The sequence below is a fragment of the Eretmochelys imbricata genome, chromosome 1, assembly GCF_965152235.1.
Source record: "Eretmochelys imbricata isolate rEreImb1 chromosome 1, rEreImb1.hap1, whole genome shotgun sequence".
Taxonomy (NCBI): domain Eukaryota; kingdom Metazoa; phylum Chordata; order Testudines; family Cheloniidae; genus Eretmochelys; species Eretmochelys imbricata.
This window is the reverse complement of record NC_135572.1, coordinates 134,781,996-134,796,857: the sequence shown is the minus strand read 5'-3', so window position 1 is coordinate 134,796,857 and position 14,862 is coordinate 134,781,996. Positions and strand designations below refer to the sequence as shown.

The 14,862-nt window shown below is 49.0% G+C and overlaps 1 protein-coding gene across 2 annotated transcripts in view; it reads left to right on the top strand.

The window, feature by feature from the left end:
- Window positions 1–14,862, top strand: part of ARHGAP6 (Rho GTPase activating protein 6) — a 506,068-nt gene that overhangs the window by 471,479 nt on the left and 19,727 nt on the right. For both annotated transcript variants that reach the window (XM_077815515.1, XM_077815524.1), the window contains exon 10: window positions 6,347–6,444. In XM_077815515.1, the coding sequence (XP_077671641.1) occupies window positions 6,347–6,444 (98 nt within the window). The remainder of the gene's footprint in view (window positions 1–6,346; window positions 6,445–14,862) is intronic.

Here is a 14,862-nt window from a genome sequence, read left to right as displayed (position 1 = left end):
TTTTTTAACACTATGACTGGCTTCAGCGTTGAGAGTAGAGCAAGGTTTGTGAAATAAAATCTAATAGAAACAATGTGATATTTGGCCCAGACCACAGACTTCAGAATGGTTTTGAGTTATTTCTAGGTCAAAAAGATTCTGTTTGTCAGAAGGAACCCAGATAATTATGAACTGCGTAGATTTCTAAAATAGATTCCAGCAATTCAGATTAATACCAGCAATCTAAAGTGAATTTACTATAGTAGAGATATTCTTACCACCATTTCGGGCTCAACTTGTGCATTTATTTTGGTTCCCCAATTCCCTTTGATTACAGTGGAATTTAGAGGTGCAATTATATAGGATAGGGTCCTATAAAAGACTGCTGGTCTCTAGACCCCTAACTAAGGCCCCAGTCATGCAAATGGATCCCAGTAGGTGGACTCATACACCCACATCATGCCCCATTGACTCCACTGGCGTTCTGCATGGGTGCAGGAGTCCAAGCTACCAAGTGTTATGCTTTTAGCACCCCCGTTACACATTCCTGCGTCTCAGGTGAATTCTCACACATCTAGCTCAGCTGCAATGAGGCAGCAGCCATTTGCCTGGAGTTCCCCATTTTCATTGCTAGAGGCCACTACGGCACTTACTGAGCAAGCAGCCAGGCACCATTTCTCCATGGCAGTAGTTTTCAAACTTTTTTTCTGAGGACCCAGTTGAAGAAAATTGTTGATGCCCATGACTCAACTGAGCTGGGGATGAGGGGTTTGGGGTGTGGGAGGGGCTCAGGGCTGGGGCAGAGGATTGGGAGTGGGGGTAAGGGCTGCGGGGTGGGGCTGGGACTGAGGGGTTCAGGGTGTGGGAGGGGGCTCTGGGCTGGGGCAGGGGGTTGGGATGCAGGAGGGGGTCAGAGCTCTGGGCTGGGGATGCAGGTTCTGGGGTAGGGCCGGGGATGAGGGGTTTGGGGTGCAGAAAGGGGTTCCAGGTTGGGGAGGGGGACTCAGGGCTGGGGTACGGGATTGGGACACGGGGTTGGGGCATGGACTTACCTCTGACGGCTCCTGGTCAGGGGCGCAGCCAGGGTGCAGAGGCAGGCTTCCCACCTGTCCTGGCACCATGGACCGCGCTGCACCCCTGAAGCGGCCAGCAGCAGGTCCAGCTCCTAAGTGGAGGCCCCCAAGTGGCTTTGCACGACTCTCGCCTACAGGCGCACACCCCTTCCCCCCGCCGTGTTCCCACTGGCCAGTTCCCATGGTTTGAAAAACACTGTTCTATGGTCCTCCTGCTAGATCTAAGTCAGGAATCAGCAGCTAGGAGACAGCACAAGATGAGACCTCATAACAGCTCTAGGCGTCCTCAGCTACACCATCCCTAGTTACCTGAAGGGCCCCTACTACCATGTGTCTTCTATTCTGACAGTCCCCTGCCCTCCTGGAACCGTAGCACTCACCTACCTCCCAGCAGCCACCAGCATTATCCACAGCCCCAGCAACCCCACAGCTTCCGTCTCTGTGCATCCCTACCACCACTGCCAAGTTTTGTGCAGCTCCATGACCTACCCTCAGCAGGTTGTATGCAAATCATTCACTTGTTTGCAAATTAGTTACATTTACATAAAATGTTATACAAGAAGCAAAACAAAACTTGGCTGTTATGAGAAGTCCACCAGCCTAAATCCAGTTGCAGGATCAAGGCTTAAGTTGCTTCATTCACCCTATTAAAAATTCTGCACACATTATGTAGCCAGCTGTTTTCATTTAATAGATCCCCCCCCCCCCACCCTCCAAAATCTACTAGAGTTTTCAGAGAGTTGTTTAGTTTTATATTTGTAAGGGAAAACGTTGACACTTTAAACTTTTTTTTATTGGCCAAAGTCCTGTTTACTGAATACTTTTATGATTAGCAACTTGATGTTACTTACTCAGTGTAGTATGCAGGAGGAAGCAAACTCTGCTTTCCCTTCAAATTTTCTTTAGAACCAAATCCATTGTTCACAAAGGCCACATAAATTGAGAGGTCACAAGGCTAGTTATAGTAGTAGGATTCCAAAAAGGCAGTCCTGTAGAAAGAAGGTTGATTATTTAAGGACTGATAAACAAATACCCAAAATGTAAGCAAAAGAGAAAACTGTGCATTGGACATGTACAATTATCTAAAGATTTTGTATCTATTTTAATTAATGAGCATTTATTTATTTTCAATTATTTCTTTTGTTATTCAAGCTTGTGCCCAGTTTGTGCCTTGAGTGCATTTGTAAATATTAAAGTTTTATGACAATTACTACATAGTCCAAAGAAATACAAATTATGTCTCTCCAAATACTTCCCCAAACAGCCCCTCATCCCCAAGGAATCTATTAGGAATCCTATTCGTATTTCCCAGTAAATGCCTGGGAGAACAAATGAACCGAGCAGCTTGACCTGAACATCATTTGATTTTTAACTCTGACAAACTGAGGCCAGAAACAGACGGCATCGTTTACTGAGGATATGTTTACATTGCAGTTAGACACCCACAGCTGGCCCATGCCAGCTGACTTGGGCTTGCAGGGCTTGGGCTAAGGGGCTGTTTAATAGGGGTGTAGATGTTCGGGCATGGGGTGCAACCTGAACTCTGTGACACCCCAAACCCCTGCCGGGTCCTAGAGCCAAGGCTCCAGCCTGAGCCTGAATGTCTACACCACAATTCACAGCCCTTTAGCCCAAGCTCTGCGAGCCCAAGTCCACTAGCACAGGCCAGCTACCGGTCTTTCATTGCAATGTAGATGTCCCCCGAGACTGTTCTGCTTCCTGATCCACCCATCACAAACAAACCACACGTGGTTAGTCAGGTTCCTCAAATGATTTCTCTGTTACAGCATTGGGGAGAGATGACTTCTCTGATGTAATTTGGACCCAACCCATTTAAGGTTTGGTAGATAAAACTTCAGTATGTTAAATTGCACCTAGAAAACACACTGGCAGCCAATGCACATCCTTGAGTACTAGTGCAACATGCTCCCAATGAGCGACCCCTTGCTACCTCCTCAAGACAAGTTGCCCTATTCTGCAGCAGTTGAAGTTGCCAAGTGGTTTTAAGGTTTAGCTCCATGTAGAGTGCATTGCAGTAATTCAGGTGGGAGGGGACAGGTCACAGATCTCTCTGGCGAGGGCCAAGCCCAAAAGAAGATGGCACAGCCTCTTAACTAGCCTTAAAGGGTAAAAAGCCTTTAGAAAAGATGTGGATAAAGTGGAGAGAGTCCAGAGGAGAGCAACAAAAGTAATAAAAGATTTAGAAACCCTGACCTATGAGGAGCGGTTAAAAATACCGGCCATGCTTGGTTTTGAGGAAAGAAGACTGGGGGGGAGGGGGAAGGTGCGGACCTGATAACAGATATGTTAAGAGCTGTTATAAAGGTGACCGTGATCAGTTGTTCCCCATGTCCACTGAAGGTAGGACAAGAAGTAATGGTCTTCAGAAAGGGAGATTTTAAATTAGATATTAGGAAAATCTTTCTAACTGGACGGGGAGTTAAGCTCTGGAATAGGCTTCCAAGGGAGGTTATGGAATCCCTGTCATTGGAGATTTAAGAACAGTTTGGACAAACACCTGTGAGAGGTGGTCTAAGTTTACTTGGTCTTGCCTCAGTGCAGGGGCAATATAAGGTTCCTTCCAGCACTGTTTCTATAATTCTGTAATCTCAGTCTTGACCAGATAGTCTGTCACCTAGCTCACCATCATCCAAGCCACAGTCTTAGTTATGTTCTGTGTAAGATGGTCAACAACTGCCCTGGTGAAATGGAGAGACAGTCAGCTATCATTCACAAACATGAGACAGAAATATTCAGATCCTCACCCTAGCTGCCCCTGCAAATGCTGCACAGAAGGGAAGGAGAGAAGAGACCCGTATGGCACTGCATGTGGGAGGACCTTGTGGGTAGATAAGCCGGCTCACAATATTATCCTGTGAATCATTTCAACAAGAGCCATTCCAAAACAACTCTTAGCTCTCTCTGCTAACAACTGTGGCAGTTCCAGCAGCACTTCATGGTCAGTTGTATTAAAGGCACCCAAAAGATACTGTATAACAAAACGGACACTTAAAGTCTGGCTCTTGGACTGAGATTTTCAAAGGACCTAAGGCAGAGTTAGGTGCACAATTCCCAAGGCCTACGCACCAGTTAAGTCCCACTTTTGCCCTGTGGCCCCTGAGTGCTAAGTACTTTTGAAAATCAGGCCATTTATTTAGGAGCGTAAATCAGGATTCTGTGGAAATTGGACACCTAATTACCTTAGGCCCCTTTCATAATCCTGATTTAGGCTCCTAAATAAATGGCCTGATTTTCAAAAGCACTTAGCTCTCAGCAGCTCCCATAGAAATTAAGTAATTGGATAACTGAACAGAATCGGGCCCACTTGATGCCAGCCTTCCCAAGAAGCAAGCTGGTTTTCGACTGCAGAGAATGTGCTGCAACCAGGTCCTGGCCCTCACTACAAACATCAAGGTAGGGTTCCAACGAAACTCAAGACTGGTCCTGCCTTCATCTATCAGTCAGCAGCATTTGACACAGCCTGGAAGTAAAGTCTGTTACTGAAATTGGCCAAAGTGGATCCCCTGCATGCGGATTCACAGGCTGCTAAACTGCATGCTTAACAACTGAAGGATGCTCATACACCTCATAGGTCAAATGGGCTACCACAGGGCTCTGTACATGCTCCAGCACTCTTCAATGTATACACAAGCAATATGCCTGAAACAATAGCTCAGAAGTTTGCATACACTGATGATTTGCACTGCCCCATATCTGTAAAGAACTTGAAGTGACCCTTACATCTGACATTAAGATCATGGAGGAGTACTTCCAAAAGTGGCATCTGAGACCAAATTCAGGCAAATCGGTAGTCTCTGCTTTCCACCTAGACAATAGAATTGCACAAAACACTCTGTCGAGTTTTGTTGTGAAACTGCATTATGACCCAAAGCCAATCTATCTCAATATCATTCTTGACCTTTCATGACTACCTCAAAAAATAGCCTTTCTAAAGTGAAGACTCGCATCAACATTATTCCAAAGTTATCTGGAACAAGTTGGGGATCAACTGCCCCAGTGCTATGAACATTGGTCTTGGCCCTGCTGTACTCAGTTGCAGAGTACTGTGCATCAGGTAGGCAAGAAGCTGCCATATCCATCTTGTGGGTAAGCAGCTGAATCAGATCATTCTAATCATCATGAGAACATTAAAATCAACACCTCTACTGTGGCTATCTCTATTAGCAAACATCGACTCTCCAGCTATCCACTGAGATATAGCCATAGCACGAGAACTTAAACCTGCCAAAGATTACCCAGCACTTCCCCTCCAGACGGTTATGGATAACATTACCCTAACGATGCCTGGAATTGAAAAACACCACTATGGACCATGTGACCACCTCATGTCTCTGGATCTGGCCAGGGAATGGCAAAGTATCTGCACCTCATCTACCATTCTAAACAAGCATATTACTACTGACCCAACGAGCCGCCCTGCTGGTTTTGACCTGCCATGCAGAATTTGGACCACACTGAACCGCATCCAAACAAACCATAGAAGATGCAGCCACTTGATGCAGAAGTGGAAAATCAAAGACTCCCCTTCGTGTGACTATGGTGAGAACATCCAAACCTAAGTGTCCCAAATATGGATTCAAAGGTGAATTGGATCATATACACAATGTCCCAGAGGAGGCCTTAAAATGACTTATGGACCTAGAACTGCAGCTAGAGAATGTTGCTCTGTAGATGCCGTGCACGCATGCATGCGAAAGAAAGAAAGCGAGAGCAAGCCTGGACAAGTGTGGAGATACAACAACCACATTCTAATTTCTAGACAAAAGGGGATTGGGAACTGTATAAGAAAAACACCCTAGAATACTCTGTCCTTTCAGTGTAGAATTTCACATTTAGTATTCCAGGTTCTAAAAGAAAAGAAATCCAGTTATTTAGTTTGGAATTTTGTAAGCTCCACTGGCTTTTTCAGTGGAAATGTGAGTTCTTTAAATCAGAGCTTTGGAGCTGTACTACCACAGGTAGTTCATTTGAAATCCCTAGGTGTTGTCCAGACCTGTACTGGAAACCAATGGGATACTTGATCGTGGTCACTTAACACTGACATACAAGGTGGTTTTTAGTCCTATATACATCTGTGTTGTACATATGTTTCTGTTATGTATGAGTGTGTGTATGCATAGTTATTATTATTAACTTATATATACACTATATTTTACGTAATTCTGCACAATTTTATTTTCATGCTCAAGTCTGGTGTTTTAAAATGGGCATAATTAAAATACACTGTAGGATATTCTTCTGCAACTAACTTCTTAATGTTGTTTTCATTGTAGGTTCCCCCTGACCTTCAGAATGAAGTGCTAATTAGTTTGTTAGAGACTGACCCAGACGTTGTGGACTATTTGCTGAGAAGGAAAGCTTCCCAGTCATCGTGAGTAATCTGTTTTTTCATCATCTCTGTTCCTGCTGGGAATTTTCATTTTCCATTGGAAGTGTTCAAAAGGTTCTTGTGTGTATTCTCTGAAGGAGTCAGAGAGTGCTCCCTATGACATTGACTCTGCCAAAGAAATTACGCCTCTTCAACATTGTTTTCTAAAGCGGTGGCGGATTTAGAGTTAGTGGGGCTTTGTGCTCAGCTTCATTTTTGGGGCCCCTCCTTGGGACCCATCCAAGAAAAAGAACATTCTCTCTTATCTCCCTCCCACCCCCACTTTTCATGCTTTCTTTTCTTCATCCTCCTCCTATAAGTAATAGCAAGTAAATCAAAATAAAGTGAGGTACCTTAATTGTTTTTGTAGTCTAACTTATTTTTCCACAGACCACATGAAAATCACTGGGGGTCTCGGCGGACCACTTAATGATCTTTCCAAATATTGTTTGTACCATTAGCTAACGATTGCAAAGCGCTTGGGATAAGAGCGCTTTATAAAAAAAAATGTAAAAAAACATTGGGGTGCGGGGTCTGGTCAGGACATAGGGTGAGGGAGGGGGCTCAGGGCTGGGGGTGCAGGGTCTGGGAGGGAGTTAGGGTGAGGGAGCAGGCTGGGGGTTGGGGTGCAGGGTCTGGCCAGGAGTTAGTGAGGGAGCGGGCTCAGGCTTGGGGCAGGAGGTTGCAGTGTGGAGCGCTTGGGGCAGCTCCCGTTTGGTGCAAGGGGTGCAGGTGGGAATGTGGGGGGGGGGGGCACGAGCTCCCGTTTGGGGCTCAGGGTGGGGGTGGGGATCTGTGGGGGTGCAGGAGTCAGGGCATGGGGTATGAGGGGGCTGGGTATATGGGGGGGTGCAGGAGTCAGGGCTGGGGTCGTGGGGGGATTTGAGGGGGGTGCAGAAGTCAGGGCTGAGGGTGTGCTCCCAGCCCCCTGCCCTGAGCGGCTCACAGCAGAGGGCTGGGGGCGGGGGGTGGTATGTGTAGGGGAACTGCGGAGGCCCTGCCTTTGCTCCGCCCTGCCCTGATTCCACCCTCTTCCCCAAGGCCCCGCCCCTGCCTCCTCCCCCAAGTGCATTGCGGCCCCACTCCTCCCCCTCCTTCCAGGTGTGCCGGCAAACAGCTGTTTGGCAGCAGGAGAAGCGCTGGGAGGGGGAGGGACGTGAACGCAGCACGCTCGGGGGAGGAGGTGGGGGTGGGGGGAGCTTGGCTGCCAGCTCGTGCAGAGCCTGCCGCAGGAGCCCCAGGAGCCGGCAGGACCAAGCTTCTGCCCCCGCAGCTGTCCAGACCTGGGGCCCTGTCGTTGTGGGGCCCCGTGCCAGGGCACCCTGTGTTTCACTGTAAATCCGCCTCTGTTCGAAAGACAAAACTTGTTTACTGTTTCTGAGAAAGGTTTGTGTACTGCTGCAGAGAACATACCATTAGGTTTACATACATATATTCAGTGCACTGTAACCTAGTAATCCACTGGTACATGTCTTGTGTTTGTTGTGGTCTTGTGCTTTTGGTAATACAACACATATATTACACTATCATTGATACATACCCTGCAGTGCCTTAACAGAATCATGGCTAGCAGTTTGGCCAGTCTGTTGCCCTCTTCCTATTATACACATTCATAAGCTTCCAAAATAGACATGACATTGCTAACACTCTGATTGTTATAATAGAAAGTGTATTGACAATGGATGACAGATCTAGCAGTGTGTTTAATGAAAGGCATGAAGAGGAAGAAAAAAAACAAACACCCTGCTAGTCAGCAGAGCAAATATGGTATGCAAAATATTCATATTCTTCTCTGTTAAATACATGATCTATGCCTATCTACATCCATGTGCCTTGATGCTATAACTTTATACATTTGGAATAGTGAGACTGCCTGTTCTCTAATAGGATTCCTTCTAGCCCTCGTAGATCCCAAGATATCAGACCTTAAAATCATACCATTGTTATTTATGGTAAAGCTATTTAAGATAATTTTTTAAGAGTTTCCTAGATTGGAAACTATTTGGAACAGGCTGAACTGTATCTTCCTGTGTGTGTGGAAAGTGCCTAGCACATTGTGGTTGCTTCCAGAATAAATAGTAAGTTCTTCAAGTGCTTGCTCATATCGATTCCGGTTAAGTGCGTGCATGCCACATGCATGGCCATGGGAAGATTTTTACCCCAGCAACACTCAGTGGGTCGGCTGAGGCGCCCCCTGGATTTGTGCCTTCATGGTGCCGGATATATGCCCCAATGACCCAGCGCCCCCTCAGTTCCTTCTTACTGCCCATGATGGTCGTTGGAACTGTGGAGCACAGCGTAGCTGATCGCCACTCTCCCTAGCTTCCTCTCTTAGTACCTGTTAATAATTGTTTATAGTTGTTAGTAGTTGTTAATAGTTAGTGTAGTTAGATTAGTGTACTTAGTAGGGTGGAGCGGGGTCTTCTCCCCTGTCCCGGTACCGGGGCCCATGCCGGGGTCTCTGGACTTCAAACCCTGCTCAGCTTGCTGAAGCCGATGCCAACAGGAGACCCCCACAACTCTTGCCTGAGGTGTCTGGGGGAATCCCACCAAGCGGACAAGTGCCGCATTTGCAAAGTCTTCAAGCCAAGGACCAAAAAGGAGCGGGACTTCAGACTCAAGCAGCTCCTTATGGAGGCAGCACTTAGCCCGGTCCCTTCCTCCACGCACCGGGACTCGGCGTCATCTTCGCTGCAGAGTGCCCCTGCAGCACCTACTGGTCTGGCACCGCGTTTGGACTCTGCTAAAGACTCGCAGTGTCAGGCCCCCCTGGCACGTCCACCACTGCAGCGCCGGTCCCTGTCTCCAGGCCAGAAGAAGAAGCAGCCCAAGCAGGTGCCGACTGCTTCTTCTTTGTCGGTTCGACAGCCAATGACACTTCCCGCACCTCAGCTGGAGCCACGTCCATTGCTGGAGCACACAGGACAAGTAACGGTTCCTACACCATCAACTCCAGTGCCACAAGGGCCGTCAAGTCCGGTGCATATTAGCTCCCCGGTGCACACTGCAGTAAAGCTAAGGCTGCCCTTCATGCCGGAGACTTTCTCTACAGCGCGGGACTTGATCGCACTCACAGAGCCGACTCCCCTACAGCCAGCGGCACCTCCAGTGCGGGCGGTGCCTTCAAAGGGAATACTGTCCCTGATACGACTGCCGTCGCCGAGTGAAGAAGGGCAGCACTGGTCCCAGTCCTGATCTTGGTCCCGGCACCTTTCACGGCATCGCTCACAGTCCTGGAACCGATCCCCTTCTTGGCATCAGTAATGCTCGCGACGCCACTCTGGCTCGCGAAGATCCGAATCGTGGTACAGCCGGTAGCGATCAGACTCTCGGCACTGCTCCCGGTACTGGTCAGAGCGGCGCTCGACCTGGAGCCGATCCTGGCGCCGGTCTCATCGAAGGTCACCGTCGAGATCCAGATCAGGCTCCCGGGACCGATATGACCGCAGGCACCGATCGACATCTCGGTACCATTCTACATCTCGCCACCGGTCCACAGCACCATACAGCACCGGGGGACTCTGGGCCAACACGTTCAGCACCACCTTGGCCATCTCGCTCCGCCTCCACGTGTTCACACTCACACGATGACCACAACTCCCAGGACCAGGGCAAGGATGGTGCAGGACAGTGGCTGGACGAAGGCTAGGACCCAGGCCAAGGATCTCCACAGTGGTCTTTTTGGAACCCCTGGGCATACCATCAGGCCCAAGGGGTTCCTTCAGAGCCCCAAGTACCGGGGCCACTGTGTCTCCCCTCCTCCTCCCCCCGCCCCTCCCCCTCCACCGGCGGTTTTGAGGGGACTGCTCCAGCGCCAACACAGGCCCATGCCCCTACCGTTGTAGACCTTGGGCAACAAATTCCTCCACATGAGGACCCCACACAGGATCCCTTAGTCCCAGGGGTATCTTCCTCGTCCTTGCCTGATGAGGCAGTGGCAGGGACTATGGTTTCAGGCCCTCCTCCTATGGACCTCCGCGCCCACCAGGAGCTGCTCCGCAGGATGGCGCGCAATATGAACCTCCAGATAGAGGAGGTGGTGGAGGTAGAGGACCCAGTGGTCGACATTCTGTCTGCGGAGGCACCGTCCAGGGTGGCCCTCCCAGTCATACGAACTATTCAGGCCAATGCCAAGACAATCTGGCAATCGCCTGTCTCTATTCCACCTATGGCCAAAGGGGTGGAAAGGAAGTACTTTGTCCCCTCAAAGGAGTATGAGTACCTCTACACGCACCCCCAACCATGTTCCCTTGTCGTGGCTTCGGTCAACGAGAAAGAACAGCACAGTCAGCAGGCCCTGGCACCCAAATCAAAGAACGCTAGATGCCTAGACTTGTTTGGGCGCAAGGTGTATTCAGCCGGAGGCTTGCAGCTCAGGGTGGCCAACCAGCAGGCACTCCTGAGCAGATACGATTATAATTCATGGCACTCTATGGAGAAATTCAAAAAGTTGGTTCCACAGGAGTCCAGAGAGGAATTTGAGGCTCTAGTGGAGGAGGGCAAGAAGGTGGCCAGAACCTCCCTGCAAGCCTCTCTGGACGCGGCGGACTTGGCGGCTAGGACCCTGGCCTCAGGCATAGCCATGTGCCACATCTCGTGGCTGCAGGTCTCTGGCTTACCACCAGAGTTGCAGTAGACCCTCCAGGACCTACCCTTTGATGGCCAGGACCTATTCTCAGGCAAAACAGACTCAAAGCTGCAGAGTCTGAAGGACTCGAGAACTATTCTGAGCGCTCTGGGAATGCATACCCCCGTAACACAGAGAAGGCCCTTCAGACCGCAGCCTCAGAGGTCCTACCCTCCCCCTCAGACAAGACAGGACTTCTTTAGAAGACGTGGCCGAGGTGGTAGAAGAAGGCAAACTGGCCACCAAGCCAGCCAAGGCCAGGGCCCTCCCAAGCCATCGACTGCGCCTAAGCAGAACTTTTGAATGTGCGCCCGAGGATGGAGCATCAGTCTCCATTCAGGATCCTTCCCCGCCTTTCCAAGATCGTCTCTCCCATTTCCTCCGTGCGTGGGTCTCACATAACATCAGACTGTTGGGTCCTTCGCACGGTGGAAAGGGGTTACTCCCTTCAATCGCTCCTAGCTGTGGGGGTGATAGAGGAGGTTCCAAGAGAGTCAAGGGGCAGGGGTTTTTACTCCCGCTGCTTCCTAATCCCCAAGGCCAAGGGCGGGCTTCGGCCCACATGGACCTATGCGGACTCAACAAATTCATGGTAAAGTTGAAGTTCCGCATGGTCTCTCTAGGGACCATTATTCCTTCCTTAGATCCTGGAGACTGGTACGCTGCCCTTGACATGAAGGATGTGTACTTCCACATTGCAATCTACCCAGCACACAGACGCTTCCTTCGCTTTGTGGTCAATCAACAGCACTTTCAATTCACCGTCCTTCCTTTTGGCCTATCTACGGCCCCCAGGGTGTTTACCAAGTGCATGGCTGTTGTGGCTGCCTCCTTTCATTGACAACGGATCCAAGTGTTCCCATACCTCAATGACTGGCTTATTCAGGGCCGCTCCAGGGATCAGGTGCAGTCTCATGTCCAGCTCACCATGAACATGTTCAATCTACTGGGCCTCCTGCTCAGTGTCGTGAAATCTACTCTGGTACCAACTCAGAGGATAGAATTCATAGGAGAGTCTTAGACTCAGGCCTAGCCTGAGCACTTGTGCCGGAAGCATGCTTCCAATCCCTGGTGAACATTGTCCACAGCCTGCAAAACTTCCCAACCTCGACCGTGAAAACATGCCTATGCCTCCTGGGACATATGGCCCCTGTGACAGGGTCGGGCCAGATGGCTACAGGAGAGTAATAGAAGGCAGATATATTAGCCCCAGGTTAAGTAGGTCCCTTTTCCCTGGGTAAGGTAACAGGGAAGGTTCCAGAACAATCAGGAACCTTCTGGAGAAAATTAAGACAGACAGGCTGATTAGAACACCTGCAGCCAATCAAGAAGCTGCTAGAATAAATTAAGGCAGGGTAATCAGGGGACCTGGGTTTAAAAAAGGAACTCACTTCAGTTTGTGGTGCACGTGTAAGGAGCTGGGAGTAAGAGGCACTAGGAGCTGAGAGTGAGAACGCATACTGTTGGAGGACTGAGGAGTACAAGCATTGTCAGACACCAGGAGGAAGGTCTTAGGGTGAGGATAAAGAAGGTGTTGGGAGGAGGCCAAGGGGAAGTAGCCCAGAGAGTTGTAGCTGTCGCACAGCTGTTCCAGGAGGCACTCTAGACAGCTGCATTCCACAGGGCCCTGGGCCGGAACCCGGAGTGGAGGGCGGGCCCGGGTTCCCCCCAAAATCTCCCAACTCCTGGTCAGACACAGGAGGAGTTGACCTGGACTGTGGGTCCACGAAAACGGCCAAATTGAGGGCTACCGTGAAGCTCCAAGGTGAGCAAATCCACCAATAAGTGCAAGACCCACCAAGGTAGAGGAGGAACTTTGTCACACCTCTTGCACATACACACCAGGCTGCAGCTACGTCCACTCCAAATCTGGCTATCAACAGTATACCGCCCAGGTCGGGACAGCTTGAGCACAGTAGTTACAGTCCTGCCAGGAATATTAGCCTCTCTAGACTGGTGGCTGGACCCCAAATCAGTGTGCGAAAGGGTGCCATTTCACGCCCTGCAGCCCTCCGTGTCCCTAGTCACGGATGCGTCATCCCTGGGATGGGGAGCCCACCTCGGGGTCCTCCGTACACAGGGGCTATGGTCGGCAGGAGAGTTATCCCTGCACATCAACGTACGGGAACTCAGAGCTGTGCGCTTGGCGTGTCAGGCTTTCCAAGAGCGCATTCAAGGCCGTTGTGTTGCAGTCCTCACAGACATCACAACGGCCATGTTTTACATCAATAAGCAAGGGGGAGCCTGGTTGTCCCCCCTCTGCCAGGAGGCCACTCATCTGTGGGAATTCTGGATAGCCCACTCGATCCATCTGGTGGCGTCGTTTCTCCCAGGAGTCCAGAACACCTTAGCGGACCACCTCAGCAGATCATTTCAGACTCACGAGTGCTCGGTTCACCCGGACGTCATCCACTCTGTCTTCCTGAAGCGGGGCTTTCCCCTGATAGATCTATTCGCCTCTCGCAAGAATCGGAAATGCCAAGTGTTCTTTCTGCTCTCTACAACGATGCTTGGGAGTCACCTAATTGGAATCGATATGAGCAAGCACTCGAAGAAGAAAAGACGGTTACTCACCTTTGTAACTGTTGCTCTTCGAGATGTGTTGCTCATATCCACTCCAAACCTGCCCTCCTTCCCTTCTGTCGGAGTATCCGGCAAGAAGGAACTGAGGGGGCGCTGGGTTGGCTGGGGCATATATCTGGCGCCATGAAGGCGCCACTCCAGGGTGTGCTTCAGCCGACCCACCGAGTGTTGTGGGGCAAAAATCTTCCGACGATTGTGCATGCGGTGCGCAGACACCTAATTGGAATGGATATGAACAACACATCTCGAAGAACAACAGTTACAAAGGTGAGTAACCATCTTTTTCTAAAATCCAGCGGCAATGATTCTCCTGTCCCTCCAAGGCCTTTACATCAGGACTTAGGGTACTAAGAGTCCATGACTTTACAAACAGAGGTATGCAAGGAAACAGTATCATTAACACTTCTTAAAAAACTCTCTCTAAAATCATTTCCAAAATTGTTAAAAATCATGATATATACAAGCTATATGAGGACGTGGTATCGTACGGTCACATCATTTCAAATGTATTCCAATAAAAACCTTTATGTTAGACCTCACCATCTATGGTATATAGAGATGTATGATTGTGTTTCACATATGGATACATGTTATGATTTATCATAGACTTAAGTCACAAAAAGTTGTGCGCGTGAAGATTTATTCTTAAATCCTTCTCCGAATACTCTCAAAGCTTATTAATCTTTCCTTGAGCTTCCTTATTTTTCAGCCAACATGCACGCATGCAGGGAACAGTGGATATCTTGTGCAAATGACAAGTTCCTCCACCCACCCCTCAAGGAAAGGTTTTCAGTGACATTAGGAGCCAATAGGTGCAGTTCTACCTGTTTATTGTACTTTAAAAAATGGAATATTAAAATGTCCCTGAGAATAGAAATATGTGATGTAATTTTTCTTTTACCTGGCTACCAACTGATTTATGACAGACTCACTTTTCTTTGCTATATATGTTTTCAGCTGTGATTGGAAACTTTTGGGTAAGAATTTAGCTAAGAGATTAGAAGGAATATTGGCGCAGTGTTAATGCAAGGGATATGCTGTTTTTAAGAGGTGGCTATGTTGCAGAAAATAATTTCCATTTAAAGACGTGGGGGCATTTTTTTGGCCACATATATCTTGGTTATTTTTCCTGTGAGAAGGAGGAGGCAGTAGAGAACAAGGGAAATGTCTATATAGATTTAATCAAAACGAGCCTCCAAAATATAACCACA